This window comes from Oratosquilla oratoria, chromosome 20, assembly GCF_046742065.1.
Source record: "Oratosquilla oratoria isolate Oo_2021 chromosome 20, ASM4674206v1, whole genome shotgun sequence".
Taxonomy (NCBI): Eukaryota; Metazoa; Arthropoda; class Malacostraca; order Stomatopoda; family Squillidae; genus Oratosquilla; species Oratosquilla oratoria.
In genome coordinates this window covers 37,210,213-37,225,212 of record NC_134796.1, presented here as the reverse complement: position 1 = coordinate 37,225,212, position 15,000 = coordinate 37,210,213, and the positions used below count along the sequence as shown (strand labels likewise).

The 15,000-nt window shown below is 36.4% G+C and overlaps 4 protein-coding genes across 4 annotated transcripts in view; all 4 read left to right on the top strand.

Annotated features, from left to right (window-relative positions):
• The first annotated feature begins 3,172 nt into the window (after positions 1 to 3,172).
• Positions 3,173 to 4,849, top strand: LOC143036224 (uncharacterized). The gene is made up of 4 exons (XM_076203472.1): positions 3,173 to 3,313; positions 3,428 to 3,508; positions 3,631 to 3,857; positions 4,762 to 4,849. Exons 1-4 carry the CDS (start codon positions 3,173 to 3,175, stop codon positions 4,847 to 4,849), a joined length of 537 nt encoding a protein of 178 aa, XP_076059587.1.
• Positions 4,850 to 8,636: 3,787 nt separating this feature from the next.
• On the top strand, positions 8,637 to 9,193 carry LOC143036223 (pro-resilin-like). Its single transcript, XM_076203470.1, has 3 exons — positions 8,637 to 8,648; positions 8,767 to 8,844; positions 8,951 to 9,193. The coding sequence occupies exons 1-3, from the start codon at positions 8,637 to 8,639 to the stop codon at positions 9,191 to 9,193; spliced, it is 333 nt and encodes a 110-aa protein (XP_076059585.1).
• A 1,011-nt stretch (positions 9,194 to 10,204) lies between these two features.
• On the top strand, positions 10,205 to 12,674 carry LOC143036222 (uncharacterized). Its single transcript, XM_076203469.1, has 4 exons — positions 10,205 to 10,305; positions 11,123 to 11,273; positions 12,244 to 12,321; positions 12,432 to 12,674. Exons 1-4 carry the CDS (start codon positions 10,205 to 10,207, stop codon positions 12,672 to 12,674), a joined length of 573 nt encoding a protein of 190 aa, XP_076059584.1.
• Positions 12,675 to 13,739: 1,065 nt separating this feature from the next.
• Positions 13,740 to 15,000, top strand: part of LOC143036221 (uncharacterized) — a 1,927-nt gene continuing 666 nt past the window's right edge. The window contains exon 1 of the mRNA XM_076203468.1: positions 13,740 to 13,886. Coding sequence (XP_076059583.1) covers positions 13,740 to 13,886 — 147 coding nt within the window. The remainder of the gene's footprint in view (positions 13,887 to 15,000) is intronic.

Sequence of the window (15,000 nt, the reverse complement as noted above, 5' to 3'; positions counted from 1 at the left end):
TACAAAGTCCTCTGTATCAGGCACCGGCCTAGCCTTCTGATGGAGGGAGTTCGCGACGTTTAACCGAATCATTATAATGAAGAGGCCCGTGGTTACAAGTGCTACGACAATTGTGGGAATTTTTCGTCCAAATTTCCCAGATCCATTATCAACAGACTTAAAGGTTTAGGCGAGATCGCCAGTTACAAGCCTTATATCATTGGTGAGAACTAGTCACTCTTACCTCGCAGACACATCACCACTGTCCATCACAGCCAAGTTATTGATTTTTTTTTTTCTTTTTTTTTTAACTCTTCCTGTTTTTTTTTTTTTTTTTTTTTTTTTTTTTTTTTTTTTTTTTTTATTAAGGAACTCTTCCTGGACTAGTAATTGATTAAACACATCACCACCATTCATCACCACCAAGTTATTGATTGATTTTTTTTTTTTTTTTTTTTTTTTTTGTAGGGCCTCTGGCTGGACTAGTAATTGGTAAACAATCGTATGCAGAGAGTTGTACCAAATGGCAAAACTTCTAGATGGAAAAATTATACGAATAGATTTCCACAAGGTTTCGTTCTTGGGCCACTTCTATTCATAAGATATACAAATTATATAGACCACAGACTGAAATAAATTGTCTCCAAATTTATTGATGATACAAAACTATAAGGAATAGCAAATGATCACTTAAACCAATTAGTTATTCAAGAAGATCTAGATAAACACAGCAATGGTCTGAAAAGTGGCTAATGAAGTTTAGTACAAGTAAATGTAAGGTTATGCATATAGGTAAAAAAAATAATAGCTTTGATCACAATTTTTTTTTTTGGAAATTTATTAACAAAAGTAGATAATGAAAAGGATCTTGGCGTAATTATCAGTAATGATCTCAAATCATCTAAGCAGTGTATTTCCGCGTCAGAGAAGGTGAATAAGGTTCTAGGACTGATTGCGCGATCTTTTGATTTTAAAAGTTCATCTGTCGTTATCAAGCCATATAAATCGTTAGTTCGTCCACATTTGGAAAATGCTGATTCCGTATGGTCACCGAATCTCATTAAAGACATTGACAGATTGGAGAAAGTACAACGGCGATCCACAAAACTGGTTCCAAATATCCGAAATAAACCATACGAAAATAGACTAAATAAAGCATATGAATCTATTTTCCATAAAAAATTGTATACTCAGGAATAATTTGATACGGGTCTTTAAGATTGTAAAGGGAACTGACACCAAAAGTGACGAAATTTTCACACTGAATGCAAATCAGACAAGAAATAGTGGTCTCAATCTTTCAGGAAGTAGGTTTAATTTAGAAGTGGGTATAAACAAATTCGCCAACCGTGAAGTAAATGAATGGAGTAAACTTCTTAGTGTAATATAGTGTATTTCGAATTTTTAAGATTCAGTTAGATAAACACCTATGCAATATGCTGTTATGTTTCCCTTCTATTTTATTTTATTCTATGCATTTATTCATCATTATTTATCTAATTATTTCCTATCATTTGTTTATTCGTTTTTTTTTTCATTATCCGTTTTAAATTAATGTTAATTCTATGTTTACTTATTATTTGCCATTATCCATTTATTTATTTTATTCATTGATCTACTTTTTTCTCCGTATCATACCTACTTATGGACCAAAAGGTCTCCTGTCTGTATGCTCTTCCTTTGTAATTCTTTGTAATGAATGATGGAGCAAGTGGTCTACATAATTATATATATAAGATATTTGAAATATTCACACAAACAAAATATGTCACTGAAGTATACGAGTATCTTTTGTGGGCTTACTTTCATTTACGTAAAGATACTAAATTGGGCAAAATATTGAAGATCCTCAAATGAGGTGTATGTCTTGTGATTTTTTTTGTTTTTTATTTTTTCAATGAAGTAACTAATTCCGTGCGACTTGCAACTCGACACCCCCACCCCACCCCATCCCGGCCCGAACCCAAAATGAAACTTTTACCATCATAGTAACAAAGTTGAGAGCAAAACACAGAATAACCACTTGAATAAAGATATTCTGGATAGATATCTTGTTTTGTTTGATATATTCTAAATGAGAAAAGATAATAACACTTATCTCAATTACGGTTCTTTACATATAACTAGTGAGGACCAATGATATTGATGTGTACTTCTTTAAACGTGATATAACATTCACTCATGTTGAACGGGTAAAGACACACTCACATGATAGATGTTCAAGTAAATCTTGAATTTTTTTAAATAGGATTTGAACAATAAACTCAAAACTCGTTCAAAATTAGAGGTTTATCATGAAGAATTTCACACAATATGTGATAAAAGTTTCAAACGAAATAAAGCAAATCATTTATTTCTATAGCTGCCAGTATGCTGGAGTTCAATGGTCTCTCCAAAAACCCTGAGTGTCACTCTGCATTTATCCAGTTACAATGAATTACAATGGCAAATCATGCTAACAGGCTATTTGGTTTGCAATGATGCCTGATGAAAAAAAAACGAATGAATGAATGAATGAATGAATGAATGAATGAATGAATGAATGAATGAATGAATGAATGAATGAATGAATGAATGAATGAATGAATGAATGAATGAATGAATGAATGAATGAATGAATGAATGAATGAATGGATGAATGGATGAATGGATGAATGGATGAATGGATGAATGGATGAATGAATGAATGAATGAATGAATGAATGAATGAATGAATGAATGAATGAATGAATGAATGAATGAATGAATGAATGAATGAATGAATGAATGAATGAATGAATGAATGAATGAATGAATTTAAAAACAGGTAAATAAACAGAACACCGTCGTACAAACAGATAAACAGAAACAACAAATAAGTTTGAACATTACCGTTATGTCCTAAGTTTTGTTAATTTATGAAATATTCTATTTGTATAATTTTCTGACTTGAAAATAACTTAACTGTACAAAGTCTAAAACAATTTTGTAGGATCAAGTGGTCTGCTGTTCTTTGCAGCCCTTTTAGCTTTTGTCAAACAACTTTAAAGCAAGAAGTCCTTAATGAGAATGAGTTTCAGCTCCTGAAGATGTCAATAAACTAAATCGATAAAATTATATTCCTTTGATGATTCAGTAGCAAGATTTGCTATTCGTAGCAAAAGTTCACCGACACAATTATAACACAAATTAACCATTTTGCTCCATTTTCTTGATGTTTGGAAGCCAGACATCCCAAGGACATGAACTAGCCTCTCTCCTGTGTACTGCTGACGTCATGCTTCGTCCATATAAGAGGTCTGCAGTCAGCCAGAAGCATCATTCGTTCCAGACACACCTAGCGATGGCATTCAAGGTGCGGTCCCTGAAGCTACCAAAGAGTAGGACTGTTTGCATAAGCCACCGTGCTCCGTGAATGAAAGTGATTTCGACCGCAGCTAATTCTTTCTTTGTTTCTTCTTTGTTTTAGCTTGTTCTTTTGGCAGCCCTTGTGGTCCTCACCAACGCCGATACGGCTCCAGCATACGGACACCCGGCACCTCCCCCTCAGGTATGAGTCACAAGAGTCAAAGACATTTTTCGAAATAACAAGTAGTAAAACTTAAAGGATATAGAGTTCTTATGTTACTAATATCTAACTTTTTTTGTTTACTGATATAGGTTCCTGCCAAGTACGACTTCAACTACGCCGTCAAGGATGACTACTCCGGCAACGACTTCGGACACCAGGAGGCACGCGACGGCTACGACACACAGGGATCCTACTACGTCCAGCTCCCCGACGGCCGTCTCCAGAAGGTCTCCTACATCGTCAATGGAGACTCCGGATACGTGGCCGAAGTCACTTACGAAGGAGAGGCCCAATACCCAGAGTACAAGCCAGCTCCTCCCGCTTACGCGTAGGTGCTGACCTCACGAAAACAAAAGAACAGATATGAATGTCATTGTATTTATTTTCTATTAATAAAATCAAACGATATATGAACAGTTTCATTACTTTCGAACCACTCTAAAATTTGCATTTACCAATCCACCCTCACACAGTGGGAAGTGAAAAACCCCTGGTAGGGCAAAATCCTGTCAATTGCACTAAGCCGATGGGTCCTTTAGGCCGATGCTGGGTCGCCTCCTCGTCTCCTCGCCTCTCAGGAACCAACTAGACATAGTCCGCAACTGATCCCCGGAATCGAGCTCACAACCAGCAGGTGATGAGTGCGACAAGGTATCCACTAGGCTACCGCGCGGATCATATAAACTTGTTTGAAATATATGAAACGGGGACAGTTTACAAAGGATTACAAAGGCGGAGCATGTCGACAGGAGACCTTTTGATCCATATCTAGGTCGGATGCGAAAAAAAAACATATTAATAATAAAATAATAAATAAAAACTATAATAATGTAAATAACAAATAAAATACATAAATAAATGCATAGGTATAGTTGAATAATAAACAAACAGATAAATAGTAAATAATGATAAATTGACATATAACTAATAATATATGAGAAAAAGAAACGCATAGGATGGTCATGAAACTCTATCACTGAATCTTGATGAAATTTTTATTTGTTGTCCAAATGACTTGTGATGAATTTTGGGTGAATTTGTACATAAAACAAGTCAATATAAGTTACCACTGTTAACTTATCAACCTGATTAAAGTAATCTGACTAAGACCGAAGGAAGTGACCGTATTAAGAAATTAATTCTTTGTTGAATATAATCACACTAAGGCTTCTCTAACATGATCAACAATACTGCAACATAATGTCTATTGTTCGATATTTTTTATTGTACAGATATAATACTGATGAGGTAATACAGGAAGGAAATGATATTAAATTAACACAATGCGTCAATAATCATTATCGTGTACGGGCCACATAATACAGCAAAGCATGAAGTTGAAAACGTCTGCATTCGAAATTCCTGGCCAATTTTATAATTTTCAAGTAGGACTTGAGAAAAACTGAAGAAAAAAAAATCATAAGGACTTTTTTCATCACAAGGCCGACGTTGGAAAACACGGAATCACAGACTAGCCGGTGAGATGTAAAAAAAAAAAAAAAAAAAAAAAAAAAACAGTATTGCCTCCGACCTGACAACATGACCTAAAAGTTTTATATAAATGAGTGTGTTGTGATTTATTTTATTTATTTATCTATTTATTTATCTAATTATTTGTTTTTTATTTATTCATTTATTTTTGCGCCCTCCTATCCATGGTGCCTATAACCTTATAAACAAAGAAAGTCTAGCCTAAACAAAAATAAACCCTGTATAATGTAAGTCAGCAAAAGTATATACCCACACACTATATCTATCTAGGTGCTGTATACAGTTAATTCAAGTGCATTGACAGTATACGAGTGTATGGTTCTAAATATGGAGCTTGAAGATTGTCAGAGAAGAAGTCGTGATATTTCTCAAGTCTGTGTCAAAATGAAGAAAAAAATAAAAGAAAATAATAATGAAATAAATAAATGAATAAATAGATAAGTAAATAAATATATACATAAATAGATAATTAAATAAATAAAAGTAAATAAATAAATAAAATGAATAAATAAACAGATATACAAATAAACAAACAAATGAATAAATAGATAAATGAATAACTAAATAAAAGTAAATAAACAAATAAATAAGTAAATGAATAAATAAGTAAATCAATCAATCAATCAATCAATCAATCAATCAATCAATCAATCAATCAATCAATCAATCAATCAATCAATCAATCAATCAATCAATCAATCAAAAAACTCAAGATATCCAAAATACTTACTAGCCCGCTCGTGGGAATTCGTTGAAAGTGAGCAATTGCGTGACATCAAACGTCTGTCAGCACCGAGGTAATCTGTTGCTGTGATTGACACTGCTGTCAAGCGTTTCTTATTGGATTGCTGTCCTCTGATGACGTAATCGGAAGCATGCTGTTCTCACGTTTGCCCAGTAGTGCGTTCGAATCCCACACTCTTCTCAGATTCCCAGCAGTAACTGACTGTTGCTACATGTCCAAACAGCCCAAGCGCATAAGGCAAAGGTGGCGGCCTCAGCCGCAGCTAGGCGCCTCCTGGTGTAAGCTTATTAGTAATTCCAATCAGTAGACGTTCTTCGTGACTGATATTTATGAGATATTAACCCGTTTCTAGTTTTGGCCTTTTTAATACGTGTGGCATTTTCTATATAGATATATTTAACCACTTTCTAACCTTTTTTCTACAAGTTTGATTGACCATGAATACATAATATAATAAGGTACGAACTTTTCATCGTAACTGATTCTATGAGATGTTAACCCTTTTCTAGTTTTGGCAATTTCAATACGTGTGTCGTTTTTTATATAGATATATTTAGCCACTTTCTCACCATTTTTCTACCAGTTTGATTGCCCATGAATACATAATATAATAACACAAGACGAAAATGTAGTAGCACATTTAGTAAAATGTTTTAATTACCCACTGTTGGAGAAACAAAGCAAAAGAAACAGACGAACTGTATATTTCGACCACTACTGTGATCCTCTTCAGCAGATGTTGTTGTGTTTTGTTGAAGAGGACCACAGTAGTAGTCGAAATATACAGTTCGTCTGTTTCTTTTGTTTTGTTTCTCCAACAGTGGGTAACTAAAACATAATATAATAAGCTACGAGCTTTTCATTATATATGTTAGGGTATTTCCTTCAATAGGGAAGCATCTTACAGCAGCCTAGTGGTAACAATAATGAAATTTATAGGGTATTAATCAAATTACTCTTGATTTGTTTGTTGCAACAGTGCCCCCTGTACTGAAGAGAACAGCCTGACGCCAGAACTCGATAAGTTAAACCAAAATCAAGACATTAGACAAGCTTAAGTTATTCCTACCAGTTAATAGATATCGCCTCACTACCTACATTTCCGAGATGTTGAGAATATGTCTCAATATGTTGGAAGTATTGCAGGAATGAAATAATTACCTCTGCGGGAGTTTGAAGCTGAGAAGATGCGGTTCGGGTACCGTTATTCAACACGTGACGTCAATAAAGACATATAATCTTCAGTTCCCGAGTTCTCATAGAGTCGTTCATGCCCAGCTTCTTCGCAGAGCGGGGAACGACTGAAAATCAAAGAAAAATTATATTTGTAGGTATTCATTAGGAGATAGATATTCTGCTACTCTGTCGGTAAACGTTAGAATATGAGTATAAGTTACCTGGTTCAATGGGTAACATATAGAGATAATGTTTAGCTTCAATAACTCAACTCTTCTATTTCTTCAATAATCTCAGAATATATTACGACTGCAATTATAATTATAATTGTTCCAGTCTGAACTTTGGAGATAAGCATTACTTTGACTTTACTTTTATCTTCAAACTCTAGCTGAGAATTGTTTTTTAGATTACTGAGCATTTTTGTTGTCATACTTATCTCTCTCTCTCTCTCTCTCTCTCTCTCACACACACACACACACACACACACACACACACACACACACACACACACACACACACACACACACACACACACACACACACACACACACACACACACACACACACACACACACACACACACACACACACACATAAATACCAATAAAAGTGGCATATACATATTTAGACGAAGAAATTATCAAAAAAACATTGGTCACACTGACAAGGCCTAGACTAGAATATGCGGCGACATTGTGGTCACCCAGTACCAAAAAGATTATAAAGAAAATAGAAAGAATCCAGAGAGCAGCCACAAAAATGGCCCCTACACTTGCAAACTTGTCATATGAGGAAAGATTGGCTAAACTGGAGTTACCGACTCTGGAGCAAAGGAGAGAGAGAGGCGACCTACTGACCATCTACAGAATCATGAAGGGCACAGAAATACTCGATAGAGAGGACTTGTTAAACTGGGACAAGAGAAACACAAGAGGACATGGAAAGAAAATATATATATATAGTTATAGAAGAGATCTGAAGGAAAAGTTTTCCACATAGAGTGGTGGACACTTGGAACAAACTGGACGAAAAAATAGTGTGCGCAAAAAACATTCATGAGTTTAAGAGCAAACTAAACACTGCAAGATACAAAGGCGGGACACCACGAGCGTAGCTCCCCTTCCCCCAAATACAAGTAGGTAAATACAACTAGGTAAATACACATACATATACCTACACCCCCACCCCCACACACACACACACACACACACACACACACACACACACACACACACACACACACACACACACACACACACACACACACACACACACACACACACACACACACACACACACACACACACACACACACACACACACACACACACACACACACACACACACACTTCATTAACTGTAACTCTATCTAGCCGTATCAAAATGATGAGAAATATATTCTCGTTTACTTTATCTTTAACATTACTATCATTCTGCGGTGGTTTCCTCAAAGTTCTATTCCATGTTTCTGAGAGAGAACTAAGACTCTTCGTCCGCGAGCCACATACTGACCACAATACGGTCGTCGCGCAATCCGTCACTTTTTCCTTCGATTTCTCCAACGTTCCATTGCAGACAATTCCAAGGACCGAAACTAGCTCTTCCCATAAGTACTTCTGACGTCACTCCTCAGCCATATATATAAGACCGACGGTCAGTTAGACGCACCATACATCCCGGATACACTCGACAATGACTTTCAAGGTGCGGACATCGCTATTACAAAGGAGTTATGGTGTATATAGCAATGTGCAACAGTGTAGAGATGGATGGTATTGGATATGAAGTCTTTATGTATGTTTCTCAATATTTCTATTTTTAGCTCGTCCTTTTGGCTGCCCTTGTGGCTCTCGCCACTGCCGACACGGCTCCGGTCTATGGACACCCAGCACCTCCACCGGTACGAGAAGTCTTCACACTATCTCCTAATTTCCACATGAAATAATATAATTCCTTGGGATACGCTTCTTTGCCAAAATTGATACACCACGTTCTCATTAACACAGGCTCCCGCCAAGTACGACTTCAACTACGCCGTCAAGGACGAGTACTCCGGAAACGACTTCGGACACCAGGAGGCACGCGACGGCTATGACACTCAGGGATCCTACTACGTCCTCCTCCCCGACGGCCGTCTTCAGAAGGTCGCCTACACCGTCATCGGAGACGCGGGCTTCGTGGCCGACGTCACCTATGAGGGCGAGGCCAAATACCCCGAGTACAAGCCACCTCCCCCTGCCTACGCCTAAACGCTCACCTCTCACGAACGAACGACTGTATTTATATACCTATATTGTGTAAATAAAATCAGAATCATATACGATTTTTTGTTTACAAAAAGCTTTTTAATATGCATAAGCATACCAGGGAAAATATCAGTTTCCGAACGCGTACTACTTGAAACACAATTATTTTTCGTCAATTTTTTTCAACTTATTTTACTTTTTTTTGTTTAAACTTCAGACACCAAATGCCTAAAAATATGCCACTATTATCACTTTTTCCCTCTATCTTATCTTGAAGTGATCCCCCACTCATCCCATCAACCACGAAACAGATGTGAAGAACATCCAAGATTAGTCTACCTTGCGCTGTCATTTTCTAGGTCGACTGATATACTATTTGCTCCCATAGCTTCCATTCTTTTATCCATAAAAGCTCACCATACCACAAAATAAAGTGGGAAGTGATAAACCCCTGGTAGACCAAGTACTGTCAAATGCGGCAAGACGCTGTTTTTTTTTTTTTTTTTTTTTTTACCGATATTTGGAGCGCCTCATCGCGTGGTCAGGGCTATGGGGAACCACCACAGGAAGCTCTCGGCGGGTCCCGGATATTGAACTCACGACCACTTGCTCCCTAGCTCGACACGGAATCCATAACGTTAAACAACACTATGGTACTGGAAAAATAAAATCATATTGGCACGGTATTTGAGATGAATTCTGACTATATAGAAAAAAGTATGATTTCACAGATACTTGTGAGTTTCTATGATAAAGAATATGTGCTTTCGATATATGACTGATTGTATATGGAAAATGACTACAAGGAAAAACATTTTAGTCCTGAATTGTTGAGAGATCTTTATCATCTAATAATATATAATAATACTTCCTATGGTGTTTCTCCTTTTCACATGCTGTTTCTGGATCTGTGTCTTTGGGTCTAGTATTGTTATTCTGATATGAAATCAGAAGACGAACCATTTTTGGATTATTTCAGCATTGACGAGCTAATCAAAAAACAGACCAAACAAAATGATCCTCCCAGAATACGTACTTCGTGTTGAAAACAAAGATATAGAGGTTGTGAGGGATTTCATGAACGATATGGATGACTTCAAAACTTATGAAGAAGTGTAGGAAAGGGTAAAGAAGAACTAAGAACAAGTGAAGGAAAGGATAAAAAAGAACCAAGAAGAAGGTAAGGGAAGGCTAAAGAAAAACCAAGAAGAAATAAAGGAAAGGCTAACGAATAACCAAGAGGAAGTGAACGAGACTGTAAATGTGATAAAGATTGTATTCAACCTAAAGAGGCATAGAGATGGTCATGGCGATGAGGGAAGTGCTGACACAGGGACATGTTCCAAAAAGTTAAATCAATGTATTGGTGTCAGATAATAAAAAGCACATTGGTTTTGGTTGTTTTATTGTTTCTCGTGTCTAATTGTTCGAAGGCCAGAGCACGAAGCGCCTGCGAGCGAAGCGAGGAGCGCCGGAGCACAAGCGCGTGGCGGTGAAGCTTGCGCTTATATGATAAAAAGAAAATACTGCGGCATGGCATTCTTTCCAAGATAATCATGACTACACAAAGGAGGAATAGCTACTATTACTGTAAAATGTAGAGAGTTACTGATAGTAAGAACTTACACTCTTTTTGTATCACTTCGACACGCAACATCAAGAAAGAATCACTTTGTGACATATGTCACTCTAAAGCAACATGTCAAAATAAGATTGATGTATGCAATGTCACCCCCAAATCCTTTTTAGGCCTCACAATGTCACCTGGAGCAACAAATGTGTATATATATTAGAAAAACACTGTTCATGAAATAAAATTAACCTGGATTTTTTTACATGATTTCTTATAGAAAAAATGGAAGACAGATATCTATACGGGCATTGGTGGAATTACATCAACATAGATCTTGCAATGTAACCTTACAATCGTAGTCTCAACTCTCGTAATACGAATTATTTTCCCACAAAGGTAGTTGCAACATCAATCATGGCAATTGAATTCATTCATCCTCAAACCAGCCTACTCCAACCTGAAGGTAAAGAGACAAAATCACATTTTTCTACAACATTTAAAAGAAATAAAGTAAGCGAGGAGATATAGTAAGCGAAAATTACAAGAGGGAAACCGGAGGAAATTAATAAGTGTACCTAAGAATATATAGTATTTTTTCTAATATAAGCCAAGCTATACTCCTAAAAGAACTCTGGGTGATCAAAATAAATCCATATAGATGATAACACTAGCGGTATTGAATAATCCCATACACTTATAATGCATATACAAATATCAAATCAAGCAAACATTCATAAATAAATGCATATATGTTTACATACATACATTTACACATCCATGCATACATACATAGATAGATGTATATAAATATACGCACATACATACATACATACATACATACATACATGCATACATACATACATACATACATACATACATACATACATACATACATACATACATACATACATACATACATACATACATACATACATACATACATAAATACACACATACATACATACATACATACATACATACATACATACATACATATATACATACATACATACATACATACATACATACATACATACATACATACATACATACATACATACATACATACATACATACATACATACATACATACGTACGTACATGCATACATACATACATATATGCACTGTATACAGCTGGACGCTATGGGTGGCGTTGTGTCATTAGTGGCATAAATATTTACCATAATACGATCGACAAATAACTATCACTTTTCCTTGGTTCCTACGTTTACCTTCCAATACCTCCAAGGACAGTGACCCGCCCCTCCCCTACGTAATTCTGACGTCACAGCTCAGTCGTATATAAGTAGCCCACAGTCAGCTAGACGCATCATTCACTCCGGATACCTTTAACAATGGCTTTGAAGGTGCGGAAACTGAAGTTAAGAAGAGTTGTAGTGCATAAAAAATAAACCAGAACAGTGTAAAAAGAGTGATATTGGTTGTAATCTATTCATTTCTGTTTCTTTATCTTTTAGCTCGTCCTTTTGGCTGCCCTTGTGGCTCTTGCCACTGCCGACACGGCTCCGCTCTACGGACACCCAGCACCTCCACCGGTACGAGGAGAAATATTCACACTATCATCCTAATTTCCACATGAAATAATATAATTCCTTGGGATACGCTTCTTTGCAAAAATTGATAGATCACGTTCTCATTTACACAGGCTCCAGCCAAGTACGACTTCAACTATGCCGTCAAGGACGAGTACTCCGGAAACGACTTCGGACACCAGGAGGCACGCGACGGCTATGACACTCAGGGATCCTACTACGTCCTCCTTCCCGACGGCCGTCTTCAGAAGGTCGCCTACACCGTCATCGGAGACGCGGGCTTCGTGGCCGACGTCACCTACGAGGGCGAAGCCAAATACCCCGAGTACAAGCCACCTCCTCCTGCCTACGCCTAAACTCTCACCTGTGATGAACGAACGACTATATTTATATATCTATATTGTGTAAATAAAATCACAAACATATACGATTGCTTTGTATACAAAAATATCCTCAATATGCATAAACATACTAGGAAAAAGGTCAGTTTTCGAACGCTTACTACTCAAAACACATTTGATTTTCGTTTTTTTTTTATCTTTCTTTTCCTTATTATTTATTATGATTATCATTTTGTCAACTTAAGATACGTCAAATGTCTAAAAAACCGTGCCATTATTATTTCCTTCTCCCTCTATTTTATCGTGCAACGATCCCTTACTCATCCAATCAACCATGGAACAGATATGAAGAACATCCTATCACTGTCTACCTTGCTCTGTCATTTTTCATTTTGAATAATATATTATTTGCCCTAAAAGCTCCTCTTATCCCAACCAACACTGGATCAGCAGAGGTGAGACGTCACCCTTCGCTCCACTTCTCTCAGCCAACACCCATCAATCTTCGCCGGCCGGTCGTGGCGGAGGATATTTTTCTGGGCTTCGTTCTCCTCTGCTGCCGACCGGTCCCGCACACGCTTGACCTTTTCGTTGACGCTGGCAAGCAGGCTTACACTTTAGACAAATACACACATTTCCCAAGTCACATAATTCTCTACTTTTAGAGATGAATAAATATATAATAAATATATCATAAATAGATAACAAGTAGATGAATAAATAAATAAATAGGTAAATAGCTAAACAAAGAAATAGAAAATGGCATGGTATTTGAGATAAAGTGTAATTATTTTCCTCGTAAACATGAAATAAAGTATAATTTCGCAAATACATGTGAGTTTCTATAATAAAGAATATGTACTTTTGATATATGACTAATTGTATATGGAAAATGACTACAAGGAAAAACAATATCTTAGTCTTCAATTGTTGAGAGGTCTTTATTATCTAACAATACATAATAATATATCCTATGGTGTTTCTCTCCTTTTCACATGCTGTTTCTGTATCCATGTGTTTTGGTTACATCCGGGCCCCTCTGCGCAAAGTAGCCTATGAGTCCATTGTTGTTATTTTGATATGAAATCAGAGGAAGAATCGTGTTTGGATTATTTCCGCATTGACGACCTAACCAAAAAACAGGCCGAAGACATTATCCTTCCAGAATACCTACTTCGTGTTGGAAACGAAGATGAAGATGTGGTGACGGATTTCATGAACGACATGGTGACTTCAAAATACATATAGAAGTGTAGGAAAGGCTAAAGAAGAACTAAGAAGAAGTGAAGGAAAAACTAAAGAAGAACCAAGAAGTGAAGCAATAGCTACAGAATAACCAAAAAGCGAACGAAACTGTAAATGTGCTAAAGGAGATGATATTCAGCCTAAAGAGACAACGAGATGACCTTGACGACGAAGAAAGTGTTGATACATGTTCTAAAAAGTTAAATCATTGGATTGTTGTGAGATAGTAAAAAACACAATGGTTTTGGTTGTATTATTCTTTTTCATGTTAGATAGCCGGAAATCCAGGGCACGAAGTAGTTGCAACGTCAATCATGACAAGTGAGTTCATTCATCCTCAAACTAGCCTCCCCAAATATGAAGGTAAAGAGACAGAATCCCGGTTACTCTACAATATTTTGAGGAAATAAAGTAAGCGATGAGAGCTAGTGAGCCAAAGTTTCAAGTTGGAAATTGGAGGGAATGAATAACTGAAGCTGAAATTTCATAGCTTTTATTCTTTCTAATATAAGCCAGGCTATACTCGTAAAAAGAATCTGGGTGACTAAAGAAATGCATATAAATGATATTCTTGGCGATATTAGATAAACCCATGTACTTATAATGTGTATACAAGCATACATGAACAAATGCACAAATAAAAGCATACATACATACATGCATATATGTGTACACGCATGCATAAATATATGCATACATGCACACATGCATACGCACAAACATATAGATATAGATAAACAAAAATACACACACATACATATATACATACATACATTTATACATACATACATACATACGTATATACATACATACATACATACATACATACATACATACATACATACATACATACATACATACATACATACATACATACATACATACATACATACATACATACATACATACATACATACATACATACATACATACATACATACATACATACATACATACATACATACATATATGGTCTGTATACACCTGGACGCTATGGGTGGCGTTGTGTCATTAGTGGCATAAATATGTACCACAATACGATCGACACGTAACTATCACATTACCTTGGTTGCTACGCTGACCTTCCAATACCTCC

Coding starts and splice junctions, on each gene's coding strand:
- LOC143036224 (XM_076203472.1), top strand. CDS start 3,173: ATGTTTGGAAGCCAGACATCCCAAGGACATGAACTAGCCTCTCTCCTG. Junction 3,509..3,630: donor ACCCGGCACCTCCCCCTCAG/GTATGAGTCACA, acceptor GTTCCTGCCAAG/TACGACTTCAACTACGCCGT. Junction 3,858..4,761: donor CCAGCTCCTCCCGCTTACGC/GTAGGTGCTGAC, acceptor TTTATTGTACAG/ATATAATACTGATGAGGTAA.
- LOC143036222 (XM_076203469.1), top strand. CDS start 10,205: ATGATCCTCCCAGAATACGTACTTCGTGTTGAAAACAAAGATATAGAG. Junction 11,274..12,243: donor CAACATTTAAAAGAAATAAA/GTAAGCGAGGAG, acceptor TTTATCTTTTAG/CTCGTCCTTTTGGCTGCCCT. Junction 12,322..12,431: donor GACACCCAGCACCTCCACCG/GTACGAGGAGAA, acceptor TCATTTACACAG/GCTCCAGCCAAGTACGACTT.
- LOC143036223 (XM_076203470.1), top strand. Junction 8,845..8,950: donor GACACCCAGCACCTCCACCG/GTACGAGAAGTC, acceptor TCATTAACACAG/GCTCCCGCCAAGTACGACTT.